The 11948-nt window shown below is 55.2% G+C and overlaps 1 protein-coding gene and 1 pseudogene across 1 annotated transcript; both read left to right on the forward strand.

The window, feature by feature from the left end:
- The first annotated feature begins 1330 nt into the window (after nt 1-1330).
- LOC112546840 (putative G-protein coupled receptor 152) lies at nt 1331-3866 on the forward strand. Its single transcript, XM_025187819.2, has one exon. The coding sequence runs from the start codon at nt 1360-1362 to the stop codon at nt 2320-2322; it is 963 nt and encodes a 320-aa protein (XP_025043604.2). The 5' UTR covers nt 1331-1359; the 3' UTR covers nt 2323-3866.
- A 1114-nt stretch (nt 3867-4980) lies between these two features.
- LOC142829015 (coronin-1B-like) lies at nt 4981-11273 on the forward strand (annotated as a pseudogene).
- The last annotated feature ends 675 nt before the right edge of the window (nt 11274-11948 follow it).

Genomic DNA, 11948 nt, shown 5'->3' on the forward strand with positions numbered 1-11948 from the left:
ACCCAGAGGGTTGTGGGGGTGGCAGCGCAGCCCAGTAGAGTGGGACTCGGCCTAGCAGGGCTCCATTCAAATCTCGGCCGCCAGATCGGTGGGTGGTCTCAGGTAAGTCGTTTCCCACTGCTCTGTGACTCAGTTTCCCCTCTCAAACCGTGTCTATCTGGGTTGTTTCGATTGAGCATGTTTAAGGGCAGGGGGTGTCCAGCTGCGCAGCGACTTGTTCCGCGGGTGCAGCTCTTCGCTGGGGTGCTAGCACAATGCCACCGGCAAGGGCAATGCTCATTCCCAATACTGACCAGCATCCTGTACGGACCCAAAGTGGCTGAAAAACCAGCTAATCCCACAGGGGTCAGAGCCCAAAGGTGGGGCTGTTGCAAAGCAACACAGGATCCATGACAGCCAGGAATAGGACCCAGGAGTCCTGACCTCCTCCACCCCCAACACCTCCCTTCTCAGGGCATGTGCCAGCCTCTCCCTGAGAACCATTGGGGCAAATCCCACCTGGAGGCCAGGGTGTGATTTCTATTGGTAGCACTCGGAGAGCCTGGGATAGACTGGCCCACCTGCAAAGAGCTGCGAGGTGGATGGATGTTGTGTAAAACGTTAGGTAACAATATAGACTCAGTGTGAGAAAGGGAAACAGAGGCAAGAGGAGAAATGTATTTGTTCAAGGTAGGGATGTTAGCTAGCGGGTAATAGAATAGTCGACTAACCACGTGAATTCTTAGGGGTTAGGGGACTATTCTATAGTCCCTGGGGGCGAGCCAGCAGCAAGTGCGCTCCAGCCCCCATCCCGGGGAGTCCCCTGCCACCTCTCTCTGCTACCTCTGATACACAGACAGCACAGCAGGGTGGCAGCAGCCCCTGTCCACAGCGGGTCCAAGCTACCTGTGGACAGAGACTACTGGGGGGGTCAGAGAGTGGAGGAGGCTGCTGCGGCTGGGGGCCTGCTGTAGGGATTCCAGGGGACAAGGGCTACTTCATAACAGCCTCTTCTGCCCCCCTTATATCCTCTCTGATAGAGGCAGCAACATGGGGGGGGGCAGGCTGCACCACGGAGACAGTACTGGGGGGAACTGGCTTTTAAGCTGGCTCCTCCCAACACCAGCTCTTGCGTCCCCCCCCTTGCTGCCTCTGATACACAGACAGCAAAGGGAGGGAGACTCACTTACTACAGTTGAAGGTTGCCTAGAACAGTGGCAAAGCTTGGTCACCACCTCAGGCTCTAACCACTAGGCCATACTTCCCCTGGAGGAGAAGAAGCTGGCCTGGAGTATGGTGTTCGTGAGAAACCCTCCCCTGATTTCTTCCATGTCCTTTCCATTGGCAGGCCGGCTCGCCTGACGCTGTTGGGAGGGGCAAATGGAGTCACTTAACACCTCACTTTCTTCCTTCAACGGGACGGCACCTGACCCATCAGCAACATGGTGGGGAGCCTTCCTGATCATCATACTGCTCATCGGGCTGCCGGCCAACGGCTTCATTATCTGGCTGATAGGGTGGCAGCTGCAGCGCCGGGGCCTGTCTGTCTTCATCCTGAGCCTGGCCAGCTCCGACTTCCTCTTCCTCTGCGTCATGGTCATGCAGATCATAGAGACCCTGCAGGGTGACAACTGGGTGCTGGGTGCCTTCATGTGCCGCCTGCGCCACTTCCTCTTGGATTTAAGCTACCACTGCAGCCTCTTCCTGCTGGCCGCCCTCAGCGTGGACCGCTGCCTGCTGGTGCTGCTGCCCCTGTGGTACCACTGCCATCGCCCCCTGCGGCTCTCCACCTACATCTGCCTGGGCACCTGGGTGGCGGCTTCCCTGCTCAGCATCAAAGGCTTTGTCTTCCCCAAACTCGTCCTGACTGAGGACGGGGTGCTCGCCTGTCAGATCAACCGGGGGAAGTACGAGTGGCCCCTGCGCTTGCTGGAGGTGCTGCTGGAGGGATTCTTCCCCTTTGTTGTCATGGTGACCACTCACGCTGTCACCTTGGCCCACACCTTGCGGCGCCACACCCGGGCCCCCAGCCAGTTCTACCGCATTGTGGCTGCCACCCTGACTGTCTATGTGCTGCTCAACCTCCCCTTCCAGATCACCCAGCTGCTCTTCCTGGTCGCCTTGGGGAACCAGGAGCTCTACAGTCACCTCATCCCCTTCCTTATCTACACCGGCTACCTGATCAACCTCAACACTAGCATCAACCCCTACATCTACCTCATCTTCGGCTCCAACCTCTGCACAAGCTGCAGCCACCCCAAGACCTCCACCCTTGCCTCAGCCCTCACAGAGGAGCTGGGGAAGAGCCCGGGACACACGCCTGAAGTGTCTTTCCCTGCCTAGACCTGCCCACTTTACTCTCCCTGCATGGCCCAACCCTTGCTCTTGCACAGCTCCAGCCACCAACCGAGGGGTTGCTGGCTCCCCTGACGGGCTCTGGCTTCATGGAGGGGGAATGTGCACAATACAAGTTCACTAGTGCAAGGCCTTGTGTAAATAGGTGCAAGATGTGAGCTACCAGGGAAGTCAGACCAGTGCCAGGGCCCTGTTTGCCCAGCCTAGTCAGGCTCCTGTGGGGACAGGTTCTCAGTAGGTGCAAACCGGCCCAGTTCCCTGCAGATCGGGGCCTGTGAAGCTCCCAGAACATCTGGCCCTAGGCAGGGCAATGCAAACACTGCCATGGCTGCAGCTGCCAACCCCCAGGTCCAGCAGACACTGCGGCAAAGGCCTGCTGCCCCTTTGGGCCTTTCTGGGTTCGGCAATCCTGACGTTAGTGGTGGCTCCAAGGTCATGGTGCTTTAATGCAGTGGCCTTCTGCTCACAACTGCCAGAGACCCAGCATTGAGGGTACCTCTGCCCCCCTAGCTTTGCCTCCTTGGGCGCCTGCAGTCTGACCATCCTGACCTACAGAAAGCAGGCCCGGACTCCTCTTAGGACACGAGGTTGGGACACAGAAGCTGCAGGAACACCCAAGGGGGGGTAAGAATTGAGGCCATGGGGCTGTCCTGGGGATCCCCTTCTCCCCACACACACCAGGGGACAGGTACAGCTCACTCTATCATTCCATGGGTGTAGGACACCCCAAAGAGAACCAAGCCCCCTGGCTTTAATTCTGATCCCTTGGGCATGTGCTCCTTTAATTCTGACCTCTTCCGCCCCTCCCCGTCAGTTGCTCCCAGCAAGATGTCCAGTGGCTGCCCACCAGCACCTCCTGCGAGGGACTCAGAGCCACCTGTGCCCCTCCCCACTCCCCCGAGCAGGAGTGGAGTAAGAGCGGTGCCCTAGAGATGCACAGAGCTCCTGTCAGCCCAACTCCTACCTTCAGACAGGGGCATGTCTCGGGGCTACCTGGCAAAAGGGGACCCTTCAGATCCAGAACCCAGTGAGCCTGGATCTGCTTGGTGCCTCCATCAGGATAAGACAAGAGCTGTGAATTTATTCATTCTGGGGGTACAGGGCCAGGGCCCCCTTGTCCCACACAGGCACCTGGCAGGAGAAATTAAACCCAACATGAGCCTCCAGCTACAAGCACAGGCCTCTGCAGCTGAGCTAATGCCTCTTCCCCTCTGTAAGCAACAGGCCCAAGCAAGCTTGTAGCTATGGCCCAGGCTGGGTCATCACATTCCCCCCTCCCCCCACATTCCCCCATTGCCCTCCCCCCGTATCCTACAGGTCCCCCCCCCCTCCTCTCGCATCTCCTGCAGTCACAGCTTCAGGTGCTTCGCGTGCCCGCTTCAGGACTCCTTTTCGCCAGCGATGCCAGGCTGGGGTGCGGACCTCATGCAGCGAGCTGAGACACGCCCGAGGTCTGACATCTTGTGCTGCCTCCCTCCAGCCCACACATGTCCATGTGAAGTCGCTCACCCTGTGGGGTGCATTAAACGTCTTTCTAGCCAACGCGTCCTGTGCTGCTTGGGGGGCTGCCAGGGGCGGGAGCCACGCGTGTGCCTGGGAGCGGGGTCCCCTGGAGAGAAAAACCCAGTAACCGTGCCCTGCACCCCAGGACAGCCGGGCTCCTGCCCAGGGCCCCAAGGGGAGGCACCTTTCCTTGGATCCAGGGGGTTTGCTGTGGCCAGGCCCCATTCCCGGGCAGGATCCCCAGCTCCCCCATCCTGGCCCGATATTCAGCCATCAATCCTGGCCCTGCCAGCTTCCCCTCCCCCAGTCTGGCCCCTTTCCGATCCTCATCCTGGTGCCCCCCACCGAATCCATCCCCCCTGCCTTGGTATGGTAGGGTTACCAGGTAGCTTCAAAAAAATACCGGACACACTTGATGGGGGTGGGGAAGGGACTGGCCAGGATGGGAGTGGGGTTGGGCGGGGTGGAAGCAGGGCTGGTGTGGGAGGGGGTCGAAGGCAGAGGGGCTGGCTGGGGAGATCAGGGCGGGGGCAGCCGGCGGGAAGCAGGGCTGGTGGGGTGGGTCGAGGGCAGCGGGGCTGGCCAGGGGTGATCAGGAGGAGGAGAACGGGTCGGTAGGAATCAGGGCTGGCGGGGGAAGAGAACTGGCCAGCAGGCAGCAGGACTAACCCGGGCACATGCAGATCCCAGGGCGCTGCCCATCCCGTGCACGGTCCCAGCAAAGCTCGAGTGAGTCCGGCTGTGACTCCACCACGCGCTTGAACAGCGCTCAGGAGCACGGCGTGACTCCTAAGTCGCACGCAACCAGCTGAGGGCTCCCAGCACCGATCGCCGCTCCCCCCGACCCCGCCAGGCCGCCGGAAAACCAGAAAATACATTGCACGGGTCCGGTATTTTCTGATATTTTTTACCAGACAGAGGCCCAAAAACTGGACTGTCTGGTTGAATACCAGACACCTGGAGACCCTACGTCCTGGTCCTCCCCCCCACCCCTCGCCAGCCCAGCCCCCTTGCCCTGGTCCTTCCCTCTTGCCAGCCCCTTCCTTTCCTCCCCCTCCCCACCCCGACCGAATTGGCCCGGCCCTGGTCCTACGCTGCCTGGGGCCGGCCGATCTCGGCGCAGCCAGTCCCAGGCCCGGCCCGGCCCACGCAGGTGAAGGGAGCGGCCTCCCCCGCCACTTCCTGCCAGCCCGGCCCGGCGCCTCCATCCGCCAGGGAGCGGCCCGAGCGCCCGCCGCAGTCCCCAGCCGCAGCCGCAGCCCGGCCGGTGAGTGCGCGGGGGGGGGGGGGGGGCTCCTGGCCCCGCTCCGGGGTGAGGTTTTGTGGGGGAGCCCTGGCCCGGATCAAGGAGGGGGTGCTCTTGGCCCTGCTTGGGGGGGAGGTATTATGGGGGTGCTCCCGGCCATGCTCAGGGGGTTGTGTGTGGGGCAGGTTGCTCCTGGCCCTGCTTGGGAGTGGGGCGCCTGGCTGAGATCCCTGCGGCGGGCGGGGGTACAAGGAAGGGGAATCCTGTGTAAAAATGGTGAAACGGGGGCGGGTCACACTGGTCTTCCCCCTTCACTTTCGATCCCTCTGCCCGGGCAGAGTTCGTGGCCATTCCCCTTCCCATCACTAGGGCGCGTCAAAGCTCTGCAGCTGATGATAGAGCAATTCTGGGTTATTTTGCTGAAGGTCTTCGCCTCTTGCCCTTTTCCACGGGTCCGTTGCTCCAGCTGCGCCTCAGTGGTAGGATTGATGCTCCCCTCCCATCTTACAGCTCTCTCTGGGAGGCACAGTCTGTCCCTACTGCCCACACAAGGCTCTAGCAGCAGTTTCTAGGGGACCTTGTTTCTGCTTCCTGTGCATAGAAATGGACTGCTGTGTTCTACCCCAGAAGTGGCTGCATTTCTGGTCTGGCCTCTCTGATTCTCTCCCTCCCCTATTCCCCAGCCATGTTATTCTGGAAGGTTGTGCACCAGAGCAAGTTCCGCCATGTCTTCGGGCAGCCCGTCAAGAACGACCAGTGCTATGATGACATCCGCGTCTCCCGCGTCACCTGGGATAGTGGCTTCTGTGCTGTCAACCCCACCTTTGTGGCCGTGACTGTGGAGGCCAGTGGGTGAGGGGCCTTCATGGTGCTGCCGGTGCTTAAGGTGACTGGGGTGGTGGGGGAAAGCAGTGGAGTATTACCAGCTCCTGGCAGTGGTGACCTAATGAATTGACTGTGTTGTGAGCCCCAGGAGAGATGGGGGTGTGGTGGGGGAGGGAGAATGGGTCTGTGTGGGACCAAGGTTTGTGAGGGGCTATTTGCTCCTACCCTGCTTCCCCCAGTGTTAAGAGGACAGTGTGGTGAGGGAAACGATGTCCCATAATTTTGTAGCTCGCAGGTGTAATGAGTTTTGGTCTCAGCTGTGTCACGTGTGCATCCTTGAAATACTCTCCCCTACCCAGAAATCAACAGGGTTGCAGGTGGAGCCCAGGGCTGGATAGCTGGGGCTGCAGCTGGAGAGAGAAGGGCACCAGCAGTGCTGTGGGGGGAGCCTAGGGCTGGGATCGCAGGGAGGATGCAGATCAGGGTTAAGGGGCTCTCGCTTCAGATTGAGGGGGAATCTCCTGTGACTCTCCCGCTTCTCCCCCAGACAGGGCGAATTGATAAATCGTACCCCACGGTGTGTGGGCACACGGGGCCTGTCCTGGACATCGACTGGTGCCCACACAATGACCATGACATCGCCAGCGGCTCTGAGGACTGCACTGTGATGGTGAGAGGGCTGGGGGCAGGGGTGGCCCAATGTGGGGAGGGAATTGGGGCAGCCAGCTCCTCCTGGATGGGGTGAGATGGGCATTGTGCTTCCTGGGTAGGTGTGTGTGTCCCATGCCCATGGTGGCAGGAGAAGCAGCTGCCATGCGTTGAGCAAGAGGGCTCTCTGATGGCACGAGGGGGCTCAGTGGGTCGGGCTCTCCAGCAGGGGGGGGTTGCAGCCTTCCCACAGGCCCCTCTAACATCTGTACCCTGACAGGTCTGGCAGATCCTGGAGAATGGGCTGACACAGCCCCTGACAGAGCCCATGGTAATCCTTGTCTGTGAAGACAGAGGCAAAAAAAGCATTAAGGCATTAATAATTAGCAGATTTAAAACAAACAAAAGGCCTTTTTTCTTCATGCAGCACTCAGTCAACCTGTGGAACTCCTTGCCAGAGGATGTTGTGAATATCAGGCCCATCACAGGGTTAAAAAAAGAACTAGATACATTAAGTGAGGTTAAGTCCATTAATACTTTTTAGCCAGAAAGGGTAGGAATGGTGTTCCTAGCCTCTCTTTGTCAGGGGCTGGAAATGGATGACAGCAGGGAAACCATTTGATTACCTGTTCTGTTCATTCTCTCTGGGGCATCTAGCATCGGCCACTATCAGACGATAGGATACTGGGCTTATGTTCTTATTTTCCTGTATTCCTATTGAGAACTTCAGCTTTTCCCACATTGTCTGTCACTAAGGTAACATCCTCATCCAGTAAGGGACCCACACCTCCCCTGACCACCCTCTTAGTGCTCACATGCCTGTAGAAACCTGTCTTGTTGCCCTTCACATGCCTTGCTAGCTGCAAGTCCAATCACACTTTTGCCTTCCTGATTGCACCCCTGCATTCTCCAGCAATATATTTATACTCCTCCCTAGTCATCTGTCCCAGTTTCCACTTCATGCAAGCTTCCTTTTTGTGTGAAAGCTCACCAAGGATTTCTGTTAAGCCAAGCTGGTTGCCTACCCTATTTGCTTCTCTTACTGCTCACCGGGATGTTTTTCTTCTGCCTTTAAGGCTTCTTTAAAATACAACCAGCTCTCCTGGATTCCATTCCCCTTCATGTTAGCATCCCAGGAGATCCTGCCCTTCAGTTCTCTGTGGAAGTCAAAGTCTACTTTTCTGAAGTCCAGGGGCTGTACTTTCCTTTCTTCCTTCAGTCAGGATCCTGAAATTGACCATCCCATGATCATTGCTGCCTAGGTTGTCACCCACATCTATTTCCTCAACTAATTCCTCCCTGATTCGTGAGCAGCAGGTCAAACTGCGCAAAGCCCCTGGTTGGTTCCTTCCACACTTGTACCAGGAAGTTAGCCCCAACATTCTCCATAAACTTCCTGGATTGTATGAGTACCGCTACATTGGTCTCCCAACAGATGTCAGGGCAATTAAAGTCCCCCATGAGAACCAGGGACTGTGATCTGGAAGCTTCTGTTACTTGTCCAAAGAAAGCCTGGTCTACCTCATGCACCTGATCTGGTGGTCTATGGCAGATATGAACCATGACATCATCCCCTGTTGCTCCCGCCTCTAAACTTAACCCAAAGACTCTCAACAGGCTTTTCTTCCACTTTATACTGGAGCTCTGAGCAATCATACTACTCTCTTATATGCAGTGCAAGTCCTCCGCCTTTTCTCCCCTGCCTGTCCTTCTTGAACAGTTTATACCCTTCCTTGGTAAGGTTCCATTCATGTGAGTCATCCCACCAAGTCTCCAATATTCCCGTCAAATCATAGTTCTTTAATTGTGCCAGGACTTCTAATTCTTCCTGATTGTTTCCCAGGCTTCTGACATTTGTGTACAGATGCCTTAGATAACCAACTGATTGCCATATCTTCTCAGTACAAGCCAGATCCTCCTCTCTTCTACCTTCCTCGGGGCGGCCCATCCATATAAACAAACTAGGTGGTCGCCTAGGGTGTCAAGTTAAATGGGGCGCCAAATGATTGCACAATGTCATTGAGGGGTTTGGAGGTGGGGGCGCCAATTGCACGGTTCGCCTAGGGCGCCGGTTGCTGGCAGCTAGTCTAGGGCTACCCCTGATCTTCCTCCTTGTGATTGTTTCTGGAACAACATTTCATGGTTGAAGAATCCAAAGCCCTCTCTCTGACACTACCTGCGCAATCATGCATTTACTTCCAAAATTCGGCAGTCCCTACCTAGACCTTCTCTTTCAGCAGGGGGGATGGATGAGAACACAACTTGCTCCTCAAACTCCTTCATCATTCTTCCCAGTGGTACATAATCTGTAATGTCCCGCTCAAGGTCTTTCTTGACAGTATCATTAGTTCCTACATGGAGAAATAGGATAGGATAGCGATCCAAAGGCTTGATCAGTCTTGGAAGACTCTTGACCACATCCTGAATTCTAGCTCCAGGTAAGCAGCACACTTCTCGAGTTTCCCAGTCAGAATGGCAGATGGATGACCCTGTCACACTTAGGGGGGAGTCCTGGACCCCCCCCATCTCTTTCTTTTGGGAATGTTGATCATGGGAACCCCATTCCTAGGACTAAGCATCCCATGCCTTCTGGTTGATGGGGTCTCCATCAGATCCCTTCCCTCAGAAGTCTCTGCCAAAGTGTTTTCCACCATAGTACCTGTGCAGAAAGTCTGAAAGTTGTTACTTCCCTCTATTGACATGACAGAGCAAATGTTGAGAGACTGAACCAAGATGAGGTAGAAAAATATAGGATGCACCTGGAATAGGATTGCTTCTCAATAAACCTAATCTCAAGGAGATCAAACGGAGAAATATGGAGCAGTGCTCTCTTTTGGCACAGCTAAATCAATATTTAAGGTTTGAAAACTAGAATACAATGTTATTAGAAACCAAATCGACTATAGCCCATATTGGTTAACGTATAGCGAATGAGAAGAGTTAACAGAGATGAAGAAGAAAAAAACCCACTTGACGGAATTTCCATCGAAAAAAATGCGCTAAAAGTAACTTAATAAAAATAACACCATATGTTTGAAAAATGCAACCATCTCAGTAGGGCATGTACCCTTTCCTTTTATTTTCCACACCAAAAAAAAAAAAAAAGTAGTTCCGGACCTGAGTAAATCTGCTAGTTCATCATATTTCAAAGCCTGTCATCTCATTAAATGTGCTCAATCCTTTATCCCACAGCTTAGTCATCAACTCTGTATCGTTCTTCTGCTCCGGCACCTTGTGGATCTCACTGAGTGTTTCGAAAGTGCTGAGGAATTCTTCAATATGGTCTGCTCCTCTGTATACAGCTTGCTCCAGCCAGGTGTCCCATGGCGGGGGAGGGGAGGACAGTGCCTGAAGACAGGTCCAACCCTTTCCTTCTCTTTCAGCTCTCTGGCTCATTGGTGGGCAGCTCCCACTTCCAGGGCCCACGCCTGTGATAGGACCAGCCCTACAAGATCCTCTCAGCTGGGATCCAGCAGTGCCCTGTGAGTTATGGGACTAGACTGGGCCTCTGGAGTCCAGGGTTCAAGCTCAGTTCAGCCACAAACTCCCTGTGAGACGGTGGCAGGTCCATGCATCTCTCTGGGCCTTGCTTCTCCAGCCACAGGGTGGGAGCTGGGGCTGCAGTGGGTAAGGCAATAGTGCACTGGGGTCCTCATCTCACGAGATCCGTTCTCAGCCTACTGACCAGAGTGGGCTGCAGTGCAGCTCTGTACTCCTATGTGGGCAGCAGCCACACAGTATATATTCTGCCTGGCGGGTGTCACATGGGCCGTGGCTGCATGCTGATTGGACCACAAGTGGCTCGTGGGTTGAGAACCGCTGCACTAGATACTTTCAGCCTGACCCTTCCGCTAGGACAGGGCTATACCCAGCAGTAGGGCCTTGCCACCTGCTCCACTCTCGTCGTGCTCATGGTTTCTGGGCTGGTGGCCACGGAGACATCTGAGCCTGAGCCCCTAGTTCTGCAGAGAAGCAACACAGCAGCTCTTTATCTTTGCAGGAGGGGGGAGAGAGGGGCAGCTACCCTCTCTCCTGAGCTCACCAAATTCATCTCTGAACCGCGAGGGTGATAAGAGAAAACCAGTAGCCGGGGGTGTCATGAGACTTCCTCCAGCACATCTGATAAACCCCGTGAGCCCTTGATAAGTTAGTGACAGCCCCTGGCGATGTGGCCTTAACAGATCTTGGCTCTTTCTGTTGAGCTGAGCAATTTTTTGGGCAGGGGTAGGAGATACCAAATGGGATTTCTCCTCCCTAGCTTCTGCTGCATCTTCTTCAGTATTAAGTGCTTGGGGTTCACAGAACACTAGCCCTGGAAGGGACCTCGAGAGGTCATCGAGTCCAGTCCCCTGCCCTCATGGCAGGACCCAGTACCACCTAGACCATCCCTGATAGATGTCTGTCTAACCTGCTCTTAAATAGCTCCAGTGGTGGAGATTCCACAACCTCCCTAGGCAATTTATTCCAGTGTTTCATCACCCTGGCAGGAAGTTTTCCTAATGTCCAAGCTAAACCTCCCTTGCTGCAGTTTAAGCCCATTGCTTCTTGTCCTATCCTCAGAGGCCAAGGAGAACAATTTGTCTCCCTCCTCCTTCTGACACCCTTTTAGATACCTGAAGACCACTATCATGTCCCCTCTCAGCTCCTCCTTTCCAAACTAAACAAGCCCAGTTCCTTCAGTCTTCCTTCACAGGTCATATTCTCTAGACCTTTAATCAGGGGCAGCCCATGTGCCTAGGCAAGCTAGGCAGCTGCCTTGGGCGCCGCTGGCCGGGCGCCCAATGATGACAGCACCTTGTGATGATGTCATGGCCATTGATGGCCATTCAGGCAGGGGCGTCGATTGCACCACCCTGCCTAGGGTGCCAGCTGCTGCAGCCGGCCTCGGGCCGCTCTTGCCTTTAATCATTCTTGTTCCTCTTAGGATTGTTTCTTCCTAAGTGCAGCACTTTGCATTTGTCCTTATTAAACTTCCTCCTGTTTACCTCAGACCATTTCTCCTGTTTGTCCAGATCATTTTGAATTAGGACCCTATCCTCCAAAGCAGTTGCAACCCCTCCCAGTTTCGTATTATCTGCAAACTTAATAAACGTACTCTCCATGCCAATATCTAAATCGTTGGTGAAGATATTGAACAGAACCCGTCCCAAAACAGATAAGAGCTGCCAAGACTCTCCTGCACAACCATGACGTGCAGCAGCTAAGATCCAGAGAGACTGACCTTGCCTGGCCAACAGGGGAAGTCTGCCTGCCTGTATCAGGATTGGTGAGTATGACACCGTGTGCTTAGCTTGTGTATTCTGCTTGTTTGGGGATTGTCAATAAATAGAGGATAAGGATATTACTGTGTGAGACTCTTTCAGTGGCTAAAGATCCTGCAAAACCTGCAGGA

The sequence above is a fragment of the Pelodiscus sinensis genome, chromosome 4, assembly GCF_049634645.1.
Source record: "Pelodiscus sinensis isolate JC-2024 chromosome 4, ASM4963464v1, whole genome shotgun sequence".
Classification (NCBI taxonomy): domain Eukaryota; kingdom Metazoa; phylum Chordata; order Testudines; family Trionychidae; genus Pelodiscus; species Pelodiscus sinensis.

Coding starts and splice junctions, on each gene's coding strand:
- LOC112546840 (XM_025187819.2), top strand. CDS start 1,360: ATGGAGTCACTTAACACCTCACTTTCTTCCTTCAACGGGACGGCACCT.